We start from the raw sequence: 14,248 nt of genomic DNA, 5'->3' as shown, positions 1-14,248 counted from the left end.
TCCAGCCTGGGCGACGAGAGCAAAACTCTGCCTCAAAAACAAAACAAAACAAAACTGAGTTGCAGCCATTGTTCAAGTGTTTGCTGAATCTTTTTTGTTTTGTGTTTTGTTTTTGTTTGTTTGTTTGTTTTTGAGACGGAGTCTCACTCTGTCCCCACGCTGGAGTGCAGTGGTGCGATCTCGGCTCACTGCAACCTCCGCCTCCTGGGTTCAAGCGATTCTCCTGCTTCAGCCTCCTGAGTAACTAGGATTATAGGCGTGCGCCACCACGCCCAGCTAATTTTTGTATTTTTATTAGAGATAGGGTTTCACCATGTTGGTCAGGCTGGTCTTGAACTCCTGACCTCGTGATCTGCCCGCCTCGGCCCCCAAAGTGCTGGGATTGCAGGCGTGAGCCACCGCGCCCAGCGTTTGTTTTGTTTTTTGAGATGGTAGCACTCTGTGGCCCAGGCTGAAGTGCAGTGGCTCAATCCCAGCTCACTGCAGCCTTGACCTCCCCAGGCCCAGGTGATCCTCCCACCTCACCTTCCTGAGTAGCTGGGACTACAGGCATAGCCCACTGTGCCTGGCTAATTTTTGTATTTTTTGTAGACACAGGGGTTCGCCATGTTTCCCAGGCTGGTCTTAAACTCCTGGGCTTAAGCAGTTTGTCATCTAAGCCTCACAACATGTTTTTTGTTTGTTTGTTTGTTTTAGGTTGGGGTGGGAACAAAGTCTGGTTCTGTTACCCAGGCTGGAGTGCAGTGACGTGATCCTGGTTCACTGCAGCCGCCTTGACCTCCCAGGCTAAGGTGATCCTCCCACGTCAGCCTCTCAAGTAGCTGGGACCACAGGCTCACACCACCTCACCCAGCTAATTTTTTTTTTTTTGGTGGAGACAGGGTCTCACAATATTCCCCAAGCTGGTCTTGAACTCCTGGGCTCAAATGATCCTCCTGCCTCGACCTCCCAAAGTGCTGGGATTACAAGTGTGAGCGCCAAGTCTGCTGCATCTTTATGTGAATTTATACTTAAGATTATTATTTATTTCCTAGTAAATATAAACTCATATAGTACATATTTATATAAAACCATATTTTAGTTCTTTTTTTTTTTTTTTCAGATGGAGTTTCGCTCTTGTTGCTCAGGCTGGAGTGCAGTGGTATGATCTCAGCTCACTGCAACCTCGGCCTCCTGAGTTCAAGCAATTCTCCTGCCTCAGCCTCCCAAATAGCTGGGATTACAGGTGTGCGCCACCACGCCCGGCTAATTTTTCTATTTGTAGTAGAGATGGGGTTTTGCCATGTTGGTCAGGCTGGTCTTGAACTCCTGACCTCTGGTGATCTGCCTACCTTGGCCTCCCAAAGTGCTGGGATTCCAGGTGTGAGCCACCATGCCTGGCCCCCTTATTTTAGTTTTAAATGGATTATTCGAACATCTGATCTGGTTATTCATTCAGACAAAATTCCTGGAGTAGAAGCTAAAGCCATGACCAGGTGTTGGATAAGGACCTGCTATTTCCCAGTTCTCAGGTCCCCTGGGCTCTCCCTTTGCTTTGCAGGGTGCCCTGAGCCTGGGTTGGAACCTCCTCTCCCATCCCTGTGCCCAGAACACTCCTGGGCGTCCTCCCGAGCTTTTTGTCCTCGGCTGGTCTGCGTGCTATTTCTGTGGTTCCTTTCTTCTGTGGACAGCGTTCTGGGACCACAGCCTGGGGGCCCGGTGGCAGGTGAGGGTGTTCGCCTTTGGGAGGGGCAGCACCTGCCTTCAGGCCCTGCAGTCCCAACCACAGCCAGAGGCTGCTCTGTCCGCTCTGCCTAGAATCAGAAGGAAATAGCTAGTAACTCTTAGGATTTTTAGTAATTTAGGAATAATGACAGCGCTTGAAATCTAAATTTGTGTCATCTTCTCAAGGGTTTTTTGGTGTGTTTGTTTGTTTTTGAGACAGAGTCACGCTCTGTCACCCAGGCTGGAGTTACAGTGGTGCAATCTTGGTTTACTGCAACGTCTGCCTCCCGGGTTCAAGCAATTCTCCTGCCTCAGCCTCCTGAGTAGCTGGGATTACAGGCGTGAGCCACCACGCCCAACTAATTTTTGTATTTTTAGTAGAGACGGGGTTTCACTACGTTGGCCAGGCTGGCCTCGAACTGGCCTCAAATGATCTGTCTGCCTTGGCCTCCCAGAATGCTGGGATTACAGATGTGATCCACCAGAGGTTTTACTGTCAGTCATCAGTTGAATTTTTTGTTTCCCTCTTTGTGAGTTTTCACTTAATGCTAACTACTACGTGATGGTGACTCTGCAGCACCCCGAGAGCCTCTGCTAACCTGCAGTGAGCTTCGCGGCTGACGTGTGCGGCCTTGTTCCTGCTTGTCGGTCTTCACACCTGCGAAGCCCGTTGACTTTGGCTTACTATTTTCCCACCCTAGTGTTCGCTGTTGCTGATGAAGGCTTCACGTGGCATTTACAGAGCCCTCGTAGATGCCATCCCTGTCTCTCTGTTCACCTTTTTCTTTGTTACTGGATTCAGAGTGAAGCCACCACTCGCTCTCGAATCGCGCGGACGCTGGGCCTGCGCAGGCCTGTTCACAGCAGCTGCATCCCGTCAGTGTTGAAGCCAGTGGAGCCCTCTTTGGGGCTGCTGAGAGCGGATATTGGAGCTGCCTCTCTGTCTCTGTTTGGAGATCCCTATGAGCTGGACCCCTTTGACAGGTGACTGAACTGGTCATGGTCCTGCCTGGGCACCTGTTCCTCTCCCTGGGGGCTGTGGGCACGGGGCCCCGAGGTGCATGCGGAGGCGTTAGGTTTTGTGTTTGTGAGTGAGGGTGGCCATTCCTCCCACCGCCATACGGTGCAGGTGGGCAGCGTAGAACTTAGAGGTCTGGTGCGGGGCCCAAATCACACATGCCGCCACGTGGCCAGTGCTCGGCCTTCCTCCTCCGTGCTGTCTCCCTGGGCTGGGGGTTCTGGGAGCTGGGAGTCACCTGTTCCCTTTGGCCTGTGTCCTCCCCTCTAGCAGTGAAGAGCTTTCTTCAAACCCTCTTTCCCCTCTGAGTGCCAAGAGACGGGCTCTGTCCCGGTCAGCCCTGCAGTCCCACCAGCCCGTGGCCAGGCCCGTCTCCATGGGGCTTTCCAGGTGTGTGATGGCAGAGGCTTCTGGGGAGGTGAGGGCAGCAGTCGGGCAGCGGATGGGGGTTCCAGGGTGGGGCCGCGATAGCCTGGCTCTCTGTGGCCCTGGGTGGCCTCAGCACATCCCCTCAGCTGTCACGCTCATCAGTCAGCTCTTGGTGTGAGGCAGTGCTGCAGCCCATCCTGCATCAGAGGCCACGGCCTGCCCATGAGCGTGGACTGGAGTTGCTGCAGCTCCACCAGGTGGCCCCTCTGCCCCCCACCCCGGCCTGAGAGCCACCAGCACAGGGAGACCGCCTCGGGCAGGAGCAGTGGCCCTGGTGAATAAGGCCGTCATCAGAGGTCACCTTTTGGCCAGTTCTTTTGTTTCGCCACAAGAACAAAAAAAGAATTAACCAAAACCAACAAAACAGGTAAAGATGCTTGTCTGCCCCCTCCCGCCTGTTGGTGGAGTTGGGGGTGGCAAAGGCACCACAGGTGACTTCTCCCAAAAACACCTGGTTTCCCTGGAGCCAGAGCTGCGAGGTGGGGCTCCGTCCCTCCCTCTGGGAGGCCCTGGTGAGCCCTTCTTATAACAGCAGCCGGAGCCAGGGCTGTGGGGGAGGCGCAGGCCCGGCCCAGCGCCACTCTCCCCGGCTCCCACCTGCTGCAGGGCTCTGCCTGGTGCCGGCCCTCAGGCCGTGGGAGGCAGTGATGGCAGGACCTCGGGTCTGTGCCCACAGGAGTCGCCCCCCTGCTGCGGTGCCAGAGCCAGACTTGGAGGAGGAGCCAGTGCCTGACCTGCTGGGCAGCATCCTGTCGGGCCAGAGCCTCCTGATGCTGGGCAGCAGTGATGTCATCATCCACCGCGACGGCTCCCTCAGTGCCAAGAGGGCGGGTGAGCACCTCCCCTGCCATGGCCCCTTCCTCTGTGGGCTGTTCCCAGGCACTTAGCCCATGTCTCAGGCACAGAAGATGTAGCTGAAGTTGGGGGGACCATTCCTCAGCCATTTCTCTCCACTGATTTCCCTTCTTGAGCAGTTTCCCAGTTAGCTCCGAGTTCTTACCCAGCCACACAGCTTCATGTTCATAAGAACGTGTCCTAATGGGGTACTGCACCCGCCCCTGGTTAATATCGTGTCCTAATGGCCTCAGGCACTGTACTTTGTCATCACAGAGTGACTGTTGAAGCAGCTGTCCGGGTGTGGAAAGGCGAGGTGTCCACCTCAACAGGCAGACGGGAGTTTAACGCGCACAACCTCCCAGAAAACCAGTTGTGATAAAAGTTAAGCCACTGACATTGAAGAAGAGTGGGTGGGAAATGATTGCCATTGACTTTTTTGTTTTTTAGCTCCAGTTTCTTTTCAGCGAAACTCAGGCAGTGTGTCCAGAGGGGAAAAAGGATCCAAGGACTGCCTGCAGCCCCGAGCACTGCCCTCTGGGAGCCCGGCCCAAGGCCCCTCAGGAAACAGGCCACAGAGCACAGGGCTAAGCTGTCAGGGCAGCTCCTGCATCCCCACCCGCACCTCGGGGGCACCTGTGAGGCTGGACTTGTCAGCAACCCCTGGGTCGGTTCAGGCTCGGAACTTGTCAAATGGGAGCGTGCCTGGCTTCAGACACAGTCACAGCCCCCGGTTCAACGGCACCAACAAGCACACTTTGCCCCTGGCTTCTGCCACGTCTAAGATCTCGAGCAGAGATTCTAAGCCCCCATGTCGCAGTGTGGTGCCGGGGCCTCCCCTGAAACCAGCGCCCAGAAGAATGGACATCTCTGAGCTACCCAGGATACCAAAGATCAGGAGAGATGACGGTGGTGGCAGACGGGACATGGCCCCGGCCCATGGGCAGAGCACTGAGATCCCCAGCGCCTGCATCAGCCGACTGACCGGCAGGGAGGGCGCCGGGCAGCCAGGGCGAGGCACGCGGGCAGAGAGCGAGGCCAGCAGCAGGGTGCCCCAGGAGCCCGGCGTGCACACGGGCAGCTCCCGGCCCCCAGCCCCCAGCTCCCATGGCAGTATGGCCCCACTGGGACCATCAAGAGGGAAAGGGGTTGGGTCGACCTTTGAGAGCTTCCGGATCAATATTCCTGGAAACATGGCACATTCCAGCCAGCTCTCCAGCCCTGGCTTCTGTAACACGTTCCGGCCTGTGGACAATAAGGAGCAGAGGAAGGAGAACCCCTCACCCCTCTTCTCCATCAAGAAGACGAAGCAGCTCCGGAGCGAGGTCTACGACCCCTCCGACCCCACCGGCTCTGACTCCAGCGCCCCTAGCAGCAGCCCCGAGAGGTCTGGCCCTGGCCTCCTGCCCTCTGAGATCACACGAACCATCTCCATCAACAGCCCGAAGGCCCAGACGGTGCAGGCTGTGCGCTGCGTCACCTCCTACACGGTGGAGAGCATCTTTGGTACAGAGCCCGATCCCCCTCTTGGACCATCCTCCACTGTGTCCAAGCTCCGGGGTGCAGTGGCTGCCGAGGGGGCCTCTGACACGGAGCGAGAGGAGCCCACGGAGAGCCAGGGCCTGGCTGCCCGGGTGCAGAGGCCATCCCCACCGGAGCCCTGGGACGAGGAGGATGGGGCGTCTTGCAGCACCTTCTTTGGCTCTGAGGAGCGGACGGTGACCTGTGTGACTGTCATGGAGCCAGAAGCCCCACCCAGCCCGGACATGCCGCAGGCTGCCACCCACAGAGTCGTGGAGCTCAGGCCCCCTTCCCGGTCCCGCTCCACATCCAGCTCCCGCAGCAGGAAGAAGGCCAAGAGGAAGAGGGTGTCCAGGGAGCACGGACGGACGCGCTCTGGGACACGCTCTGAATCCAGGGACAGGAGCTCGAGGTCAGCGTCACCATCAGTGGGTGAGGAGCGCCCCAGGAGGCAGCGGTCCAAGGCCAAGAGCCGGCGGTCCTCCAGCGACCGCTCCAGCAGCCGAGAGCGAGCTAAGAGGAAGAAAGCCAAGGACAAGAGCAGGGAGCACAGGCGGGGCCCCTGGGGCCACAGCCGGAGGACGTCCCGGTCACGCTCGGGGAGCCCTGGCAGCTCTTCCTACGAGCACTATGAGAGCAGGAAGAAGAAGAAGAGATCAGCGTCCAGACCTCGCGGAAGGGAGTGCTCCCCCACCAGCAGCCTGGAGAGACTCCGCAGGCACAAGCACCAGCGGGAACACAGCCACGAGCGGCCAGACAGGAAGGAGAGTGCGGTGTGGCTGCGAGACCGGAGGAAGCGGAGGTCCCGGTCCCCAAGCCCGGAGCACAGGCCACGGGGACACAGGCGGCCACGGTCCCGTGAGAAGCGGCCGCCGACCCGGTCCCATTCCCCAGAGAGGAAGGGGGCTGTGAGGGAGGCTTCCCCAGCACCCCTTGCACAGGGGGAGCCAGGGCAGGAAGACCTCCCCCGCAGGTTGCCAGCCTTGGAGGAGGCACGTGTCTCGCCGGAGGTGGCTACGGCCGACAAGGCCCCCCTGCAGGCTGCCCCTGTCCTGGAGGTGGCAGCTGAGTGTGAGCCTGACGACCTGGACCTGGATTATGGCGACTCCGTGGAGGCGGGACACGTCTTTGACGATTTCTCCAGCGACGCCGTTTTCATCCAGCTCGATGACATGAGCTCGCCACCTTCTCCTGAAAGCACAGACTCTTCTCCGGAGCGAGACGTCCCACCAAAGCCTGCGTTGCCCCCAGCCAGCCTGGCCGTGGCCGCCATCCAGAGGGAGGTGTCGCTGATGCACGATGAAGACCCTTCACAGCCCCCACCTCTGCCGGAGGGCCCCCAGGAGCCACATCTGCTCAGGCCAGACGCGGCTGAGAAGGCTGAGGCACCCAGTTCCCCGGATGTGGCGCCTGTGGGGAAGGAAGACAGCCCCTCCATGAGTGGGAGGGTAGAGGAGGCAGCCCGGGCTGAGGAGGTGGTTTCGCAGACCCCCCTGCTGCGGTCCAGAGCCCTGGTGAAGCGGGTCACCTGGAACCTGCAGGAGTCGGAGAGCAGCGCCCCCGCCGAGGACAGAGCCCCCCGTGAGTAGGTCCCCAGCCCCCGCCGAGGACAGAGCCCCCAGTGAATAAGGCCCCAGCCCCCACCAAGGACAGAGCCCCCTGTGAGTAGGGCCCCTGCGCCCGCCGAGTACAGAGGCCCCTGTGAATTCAACCCCTGTCAAGGACAGGGCCCTTGAGTGAGTAGGGCCCCGGCCACCACAGGGAACTTCTGGAGCCAGGGAAGGCTTGGATAGTGGGTGTGGGGGTCTCCTGCAGGTGGGCAGAACAGGTCATGGTCGGGGATCAGTGGCTAGGAGCTGGCACACCTCGCAACCTCCCCTTGCTGCTGGGGGTGGATCTGAGGGCTGCTCTGTGGTCCTTGCTCCTGGCGCTTTTCTGGATTTTTCCAGCCGTGAAACAGCATTCTGGGCAGGGGTGGGCACAGAGCACCCACCTCCCTGTCTGTCGGGCCCCCAGGGGCACCACTTCACAGGCCACAGAAGCCCCGAGAAGGAGCCTGGGACATGGAGGACGTGGCCCCTACAGGGGTCAGGCAGGCGTTCTCCGAGCTGCCCCTTCCCAGTCATGTGCTTCCGGAACCTGGGTTCCCAGACACAGACCCCTCTCAGGTGGGTGCCTGGGCTGGAGGGCTGTGGGCTGTGGGCAGTGGCCTGGCACCCGTGCCACACACACCACACTAGGCTGGGGCTGAGGCCTCACGCACGGCTCCTGGGCACAGAGCTGCCAGCCGTAGGGCCCAGTGCTCAGCAGGGGTGTCCTTCCCAGGTTTACAGCCCCAGCCTGCCGCCTGCCCCAGCCCAGCCCTCAAGCATCCCACCCTGCGCACTGGTCAGCCAGCCCACGGTCCAGTTCATCCTGCAGGGGAGCCTGCCGCTAGTGGGCTGTGGGGCAGCGCAGACCCTGGCCCCAGTGCCCACTGCCCTGACCCCAGCCTCAGAGCCAGCCAGTCAAGCCACTGCAGCCAGCAACTCGGAGGAGAAGACCCCGGCCCCCAGGCTAGCTGCAGAGAAAACCAAGAAGGAGGAGGTGAGTCCTGCCTCCTCCCACTTTCCCCATGTTCCTATCTTACTTTGAAACTAAAGTTGTTGGGGCTGAGTTTAGGGGCGGAAGCTGGTCACTGTGCCTCTGGAACTGCAAGGGTGTCCAGAACCACAGTGCCTCTGGCGAGAGGGACTCCCGGCCCCCTGCCTGGCCACATCACACACGTGTCCCCCTCTAGTACATGAAGAAGCTGCACATGCAGGAGCGTGCTGTGGAGGAGGTGAAGCTGGCCATCAAGCCCTTCTACCAGAAGAGGGAGGTGACCAAGGAGGAGTACAAGGACATTCTGCGCAAGGCCGTGCAGAAGGTGGGCTGTGCACGAGCCTGTGTGTGGGGCTCGGGGTCACGGTACATCGCTGCTGTCTCGTCAACACGGACTTTGGGGTGACCGTGAGTGCAGGTCCTGAGGTCAGCCAGCCAGGTTAGGGGTCGGGGGCTGTATTGCCACATCCTGCAGGCCTGGGGTCAGGCCTGTTCGCCTGGGGCTGCCCCTGGTACATGCTTAGGAAGGAGGGTGCCTCAGTGCACCCTGGGTAATTTAGAATTACCCAGCCCACGCTCAGCTTACAGACCCCCAGAGGTGAGCAGGTGCCTGGTGACATCTCAGCCCATGCTCCCCCCCGACACCGTGGGACCCTGAGTGGCCTTGTGAGCGGCATAGCGGGCAGGACGGGGATCTCACATAGGTGGGGCGGCCCCTACCGCTGTCTGTCTGCGTGCTGCACCCAGGGCCTGCCCCTGAGCAGGGCAGGCAAGGGAGCCCACCTTTGGCCCTGGGCTCTGGCCCGGAACATCTGGATGTGAAAGGGCGTTTGGTGATTGATTGCGCCTCTTTCTCCAGATCTGCCACAGCAAGAGTGGAGAGATCAACCCCGTGAAGGTGGCCAACCTGGTGAAGGCGTACGTGGACAAGTACAGGCACATGCGCAGGCACAAGAAACCAGAGGCCGGAGAGGAGCCGCCCACGCAGGGGGCCGAGGGCTGAGGCCGGGCAATCACGGGCCATGCCCAGGGAGCTGTCGGGAGTGGCGGGAAACGGGGCCATGCCCGGGGAGCTGTCGGGAGTGGCGGGGAATGGGGGGCATCAGCATGCCTGCCGTCAGGTTCTTGCGCTGACACCTGGTCTGTGCGCCTGTCTTGCTCACAGTTGAAAACTGGACACTTTTGTATGTATATTATAGATACACTGTTTCCATTCTAATTTATCAAAAATGGATTATCTTTAGAAACCTCTTGATTGACTTACTACTTGGAAGATAAAGCACTTGGTGATCAGGACGGGGCTCCTGGTGGGGTGGCACGTCCTTGATAAATCTCTAGGCGGCCTCCCGCCAACAGCTGCTGTGTACCTCTGGCTCTGAATTAGGAATATCTTTACTTTCTCTTTTCCAATTATGTTGTGCTCTTGTAAATAATTGCTCGAGTTTGCACTCAACACAGTTGCCTCCTGGAGGCAGGGTGCAGCAGTGGCAGCCTGAGGGCTGGCGACAGGTGTCCGGCGTGGGGAAATGCTGTCCTTGCCCTCGGCACAGCTGGTGGGGAGTGGCATTGGCGGCCACCTGCCTCTCAAGGGTCTTGTTCTTTGAGTCGAGGCTTGGCTGTAATGTGTGTGGTGAAGATAAGTGAATTGGTGCGCAGGGAGGCTGTGGAGGTCCCCTCCCTACCTGGGCCTCTCCCGTGTTCAGCCTGGACCCAATTCCCCACCAGCCAAGACGCCAGTATGTGTTGTGGAGTTCTCTTTATTAGACTGGGCGGCCGCGGCCAGCTCTAGGCGGGCTGCTCCAGCTCCATGAGGAAGCACTCGATGTCGTCATAGAGGCTGTTGACGCTGGACAGGCAGAGGCTGAGGCTGCTGCTATCCAGGGAAGACACACCCTCACGCTGCGTGCCCTCCAGGTGCACTCGGCATAGCCAGGGCTCCAGCTGCCAGGAGGGATCGGGCGTCTGTCAGGGACCCGGTGTATGGCCTCCCCTCCCCCTCCCCAGGCTCTGAGGGCATCAGGCGTCTGTCAGTGGGCCTGAGCACGTGGCCTCCTCCCTGAGGCTCTGGTCTCACCTTCACCAGGACCAGGCTCTTCTCCTTGGGCCTCCCAGCCGACAGGTCCTGCCCGAAGCCCAGGTAGATGGTATATCGTGGGGAGCCGCGGCGCTGCCGTGCCCGGAATTCCACCAGCTCTGAAGAATGGGGGTCTGCTGAGTACCTGGCAGGCAGGTGCTCCCAAGGACCCCTGGAGACACCCCCCAGGCAGGGGCCTCACTGACCTCGGAAGAAGACTCTGAAGTCGAAGATGGGGGTGTCACAGTTCCGAGGCAGCAGGCAGGCTGGGGTGGAGGGGCTGGCGGAGCCTGGGGGGCCGCCCACCTCCCAGTACACCTTGCACTTGCCCATGCGCCGCGCCCACAGCTGCGGCCCCCGAAGCTGCAGGTGCAACCCAGGGGCCACGTGCCGCAGCAGTTCCTCCGTGTAGCGCAGCTGTTTCTGGTCGGGGAGCTCAGCGGGGCTGGGGAATGCTACCTGCTGGGGGTCTGTGGCCCGGACAGCTGGGTCTGGGGGGCCGTATAGGAACGTGCAGCTCGGGTGTCCCACCACTTTCTGCAGCACCGTGCGGCCCTTGTACATGATGGTCACGTCCAGCGCCCCTGGGCTGGGCTCTGTGTGGAGACCAAGCTGTGAGTGATGGGGGTGGGCGGGGACAGGCTGCCCCTTCCCTGGATCCACTCACCTTGCACCGTGGTGCAGGCGCTTGGGGAGGGTGCCAGGTACGGCTCTGCCTGGTGCGGGGGCTCTGGGGCCGTGGCCTCGCCTGCATCCGGAAGGGAATCCTGTGCTGGCACCTCATCCCCAGCCCCTCCCTGTGCCCCAGGCCTCCCAGCCTCTACCCCTCTCACCTGTCATTAGTGCCGCGGGCTGGGGCCCGGGGCTGGGGGTCGCCTCTACTGCCCACCCGAACAGCTCCCCAGCAGGGAGCCCTGGGCCTGAGGAGGGGAGGACAGTAGGAACGGTGGTCCCTCCTCCTCCTCCAGCTCCCCAATCCCCAGCCCCCTTCTTAAGTGTCCGTCCAGGTGCACTGGCCCCTCCCGCGCTATTCCCCTCCCCGGGCACTGCCCACACCTCCAGCACAGGCCCCAGTCAGGGGAAGCCCTTCTTGTCCCTCTCCAGGAGCCTCGGCTGGGACTGGATCTGCCCCCCATGACGCTGTCAGCAGATGGCCCGCCAGGCAGCTCTGTTGCACTGCCTGGAGCAGGAGGTCCCCCTTGTCACCAGCTGGGGCAGGGAGGGGGCCTGGGGCTTGGAGTCCCGCATCTCTGTGTGCCAGGAACGGCCCTGGGGGCCCACCCTGCAGGGAAAGGTCAGGGTCAGCTTAAGCAGCTCCGCGGCCTGGCAGGAGGAGAGGCAGGCAGAGAGAAGGCTACCTGTGGTGGCGGGACGGCCGCGGGGGCCTCTGCCTCAGTCTGGTCCGTGCCTGGGCCTTCTGAGGGAGAATGGGGCAGGCGTTAGGCCCCGAGACCAGAGTGAGAGACACAAGGAGAGCCTGGTGTAGCCCCCACCAGCCTCCTGGCTGTGAACCCTTAGGCTGTGGCCTGAGGAGGTGGGGATGTGGCTCCACCTGTTCTGGGCCTGCTGGCAGCCTCTCCCAGAACAGCTTCTAAAACCACAAATCTCACCCAGAGAATGTTCCCCTTTCCCCAAGCAGGACGAATGCCAACGCTCTTGGCAGCCGGCGTCGCTCACCTCGCCAGCAGGGCTCCCGGCTCAGCGCGTACACCTTGTGCGGGTCGGCCGGGTCGCCCGAGTTATCTCGCAGCATCACGAAGCGACGCGTGCTGCGCAGTGCGCAGCGGAAGTTGGTTTTCCAGCCCGCGCGCTCCGCAGCCTCAGCCTCTGGGGGCGGCGGGTCACCTCCCCTGCTGCCAGGCGGCCACCTGCCGCGGGCCACGGCCCAGGCCGGAAGAGGGGGACGGAACACGTGGGCCGGGCCCGCGGGGTCCTAGGCGGGCTCTCCCACCCGGGGCGGGGCCGAGGTCCCACCTTGAAGATGCGCGCGTCGGCCTCGCTCAGGTCCTTGCGAGCGAAGTGCTTCCAGGGCACGCGGAAGCAGGTGCGGGCCTCGTCCAGCCACTGCAGCCCCTCATAGCAGCCGCTGCTGATCTCTCCAAGGAGCCACTCTCCGAACAGCACGCGTGGGGCCGCCCTGCGGGTGCCCCGCCGCGGAAAGTGAGGGCCGGCTGCAGGGCGCTCGGGGACCGGCATCCGCAGAGGGTGGGCCGGGCTCTTACCTCTCAGGAGCCAAGGCCATTGCTCCTTCTGCAGGGCAGTTAGGTGGCGGTCAGGTGTTACAACAGGGGAGGTAAGGGCTCCTGTCGCTGCAGACGCCAGGCTGCGGCCACAGGTCGTGTGGCCAGGTGTCACAGGTGTCCACAGGTGTGGACTGAGGGCTTGTAGCCACCGACGCCGCCTCGGTGTGGATCTCTTGGCAGAGGGGGTACAGGCGTGACTGCAGGTGTGGCCGGCGCGCACACATGAAGTCACAGGTGTTGAACCAGTGTCCAGGCCTGGCGGGCAGATGCAGGCCGGACCCTGCGGAGACGGGAAAGGCGACGTCAGGGGCGGGTAAGGCTCCCGGGAAAGCGAAACCTAAACAGTGGCGCTTCGCACCCTCCCCGATCCCACCCCGTCCAGTTCTCAGCTCCGCGGAACCGCGCCTCTGCCTCCGCCTCCCTCCCCGCCTCCTTCCCCGATTCCACCCCGTCCCATTCTCAGCCCCGCGAAACCTCGCCTGTGCCTCCGCCTCCCTCCCCGCCTCCCTCCCTGCCCGACCCTCATCCCTCAGGCTCCCCCAGCCCTTGGCTCTACCCCTCCGGGGTCACGGAGCCCCGGCGGAGGCTCTCGCTCCCGGGCCTGCACCGCGTGGCTCTGGGGTCCCCAGTACGTGGGTGCCAGAGCCGCCGGGACGGGAAGTTTCGTCTCGCGGGGAAGCGGAGGGCCGGCGCTTTTATGGTGGCCGGGCCGGGGGCGGGGCCCGAGGAGCTGCAGGTGCAGCCAAGGAGGTCCCGTGGCCAGGCGGGAGTTTCCGCGAAGGGCGCGCGCAGCCTGTTCCTACTATCGGATGCGACCAGCGGAACCCCGCCCCGGGCAGCGCGGAGTAGGGAGGGGTGGAGGGAGTAGCGAGTGGCCGCAGTGAGCCGAGATGGAGCCATTCCAGTACAGCCCAGGGGACAGGGCAAGACTCAGTCTCAAAAAAAGAGGAAGCGGGTAATGGGAGGTGGACGTGCCTCGAAAAAGGGGCAGCTGCATCGTTTGCGTTTCTTTTTTTGAGATGGAGTTTCGCTTTTGTTGCCCAGGCTGGAGTGCAGTGGCACAATCTTGGCCCACCACAACCTCCGCCTCCCAGGTTCTCCTGCCTCAGCCTCCCGAGTAGCTGAGATGACAGGCATGAACCACCACGCCTGGCTAATTTTGTATTTTTAGTAGAGACGGAGTTTCTCTATGTTCGTCAGGCTGGTCTCGAACTCCCGACCTCAGGTGATCCGCCCACTTTGGCCTCCCAAAGTGCTGGGATTTAGGCGAGAGCCGCCATGCGCAGCCCCCTTTGGGTTTTTTAGATTGTTCAGACAAGAATATCAGATACTCTCACAATTAAAACATTTGGAAAGGAATTAATGGTGTATTTTCATTAGGGAAAATGCTGACAACTCACAAGGGACCCCTTGATGGTTCTGGGCATGGGCACCCAGCCTGGGCTCCGGCCTTGGGAGAAGCGAGGGGAATGTGTCTCTCACCCCTAGGCCTCCTGGTCCGGCTCCTGCTCAGGCCACATGGCGCGCCCACCCGCAGCGCGCCTCAGTCCGGGCCTCTGGGCGGGGTGTTTACTGCTGTGCCCCAACTCAAGCATGTAGATTTCAGAAGGGGACTAGGACCCCCAGCAGGTGTTTGAGACCACCGGCTCCCAGGAGCATCATCTTGGGGGTTTGCACCGGCTCCTCAGCCTCCCCAGGCAATCTCTGTGTAGGGTCCGGAGCGGGAGGTCTGAGTTGAGCGGGTGACTGAGATCCCCGGTGCAGGTGGGGGGAGGGGAGCCCCCTCTTGGGCTGTGGTTAGAGCGGGAGAGGAACTTCCTAGGCCAGCTGGCACAGAGCCTC

General features: G+C 61.4%; 2 protein-coding genes across 13 annotated transcripts in view; one reads left to right on the top strand and one right to left on the bottom strand.

Moving 5' to 3' along the window:
* The window catches only part of PHRF1 (PHD and ring finger domains 1), a 36,719-nt gene extending 27,220 nt beyond the window's left edge, over window positions 1-9,499 (top strand). For 4 of the 8 annotated variants that reach the window (XM_030801668.1, XM_030801670.1, XM_030801666.1 and 1 more), the window contains exons 11-18: window positions 2,507-2,688; window positions 2,993-3,112; window positions 3,828-3,982; window positions 4,436-7,087; window positions 7,523-7,674; window positions 7,832-8,092; window positions 8,286-8,414; window positions 8,949-9,499. In XM_030801668.1, the coding sequence (XP_030657528.1) occupies window positions 2,507-2,688; window positions 2,993-3,112; window positions 3,828-3,982; window positions 4,436-7,087; window positions 7,523-7,674; window positions 7,832-8,092; window positions 8,286-8,414; window positions 8,949-9,092 (3,795 nt within the window). In that variant the 3' untranslated portion in view covers window positions 9,093-9,499. The remainder of the gene's footprint in view (window positions 1-2,506; window positions 2,689-2,992; window positions 3,113-3,827; window positions 3,983-4,435; window positions 7,088-7,522; window positions 7,675-7,831; window positions 8,093-8,285; window positions 8,415-8,948) is intronic. The other 4 variants (XM_030801669.1, XM_030801667.1, XM_030801671.1 and 1 more) reach the window with 3 other exon arrangements.
* A 331-nt stretch (window positions 9,500-9,830) lies between these two features.
* IRF7 (interferon regulatory factor 7) lies at window positions 9,831-13,186 on the bottom strand. 5 transcript variants are annotated; one of them, XM_030801663.1, is made up of 11 exons: window positions 12,963-13,186; window positions 12,386-12,686; window positions 12,139-12,300; window positions 11,841-12,055; window positions 11,522-11,580; window positions 11,220-11,445; window positions 10,997-11,083; window positions 10,831-10,911; window positions 10,370-10,759; window positions 10,164-10,282; window positions 9,831-10,030 (listed from the first exon to the last, which is right to left on the bottom strand). In XM_030801663.1, the coding sequence occupies exons 2-11, from the start codon at window positions 12,403-12,405 to the stop codon at window positions 9,875-9,877; spliced, it is 1,515 nt and encodes a 504-aa protein (XP_030657523.1). In that variant the 5' UTR covers window positions 12,406-12,686; window positions 12,963-13,186; the 3' UTR covers window positions 9,831-9,874. The 5 variants fall into 5 exon arrangements, with proteins under 5 accessions (XP_030657523.1, XP_030657524.1, XP_030657521.1 ...); XM_030801664.1 differs by having other exon boundaries at window positions 11,522-11,577; XM_030801661.1 differs by lacking the exons at window positions 12,386-12,686; window positions 12,963-13,186 and having other exon boundaries at window positions 12,139-12,359.
* Between the last annotated feature and the right edge of the window lie 1,062 nt (window positions 13,187-14,248).

Source organism: Nomascus leucogenys, chromosome 21 (assembly GCF_006542625.1).
Source record: "Nomascus leucogenys isolate Asia chromosome 21, Asia_NLE_v1, whole genome shotgun sequence".
Taxonomy (NCBI): domain Eukaryota; kingdom Metazoa; phylum Chordata; class Mammalia; order Primates; family Hylobatidae; genus Nomascus; species Nomascus leucogenys.
The sequence above is the reverse complement of the archived record's forward strand: the minus strand, read 5'-3'. Positions and strand labels throughout refer to the sequence as shown.

Bases quoted from the DNA above. Each gene is read 5' to 3' on its own strand.
- IRF7 (XM_030801661.1), bottom strand. From the start codon at position 12,359: ATGCCGGTCCCCGAGCGCCCTGCAGCCGGCCCTCACTTTCCGCGGCGG. The intron at 11,446-11,521 runs GTAGCCTTCTCT...CTTTCCCTGCAG, and splicing joins CGGCCGTCCCGCCACCACAG to GGTGGGCCCCCAGGGCCGTT. The intron at 10,283-10,369 runs GTCAGTGAGGCC...CCCATTCTTCAG, and splicing joins CTTCAGAGTCTTCTTCCGAG to AGCTGGTGGAATTCCGGGCA.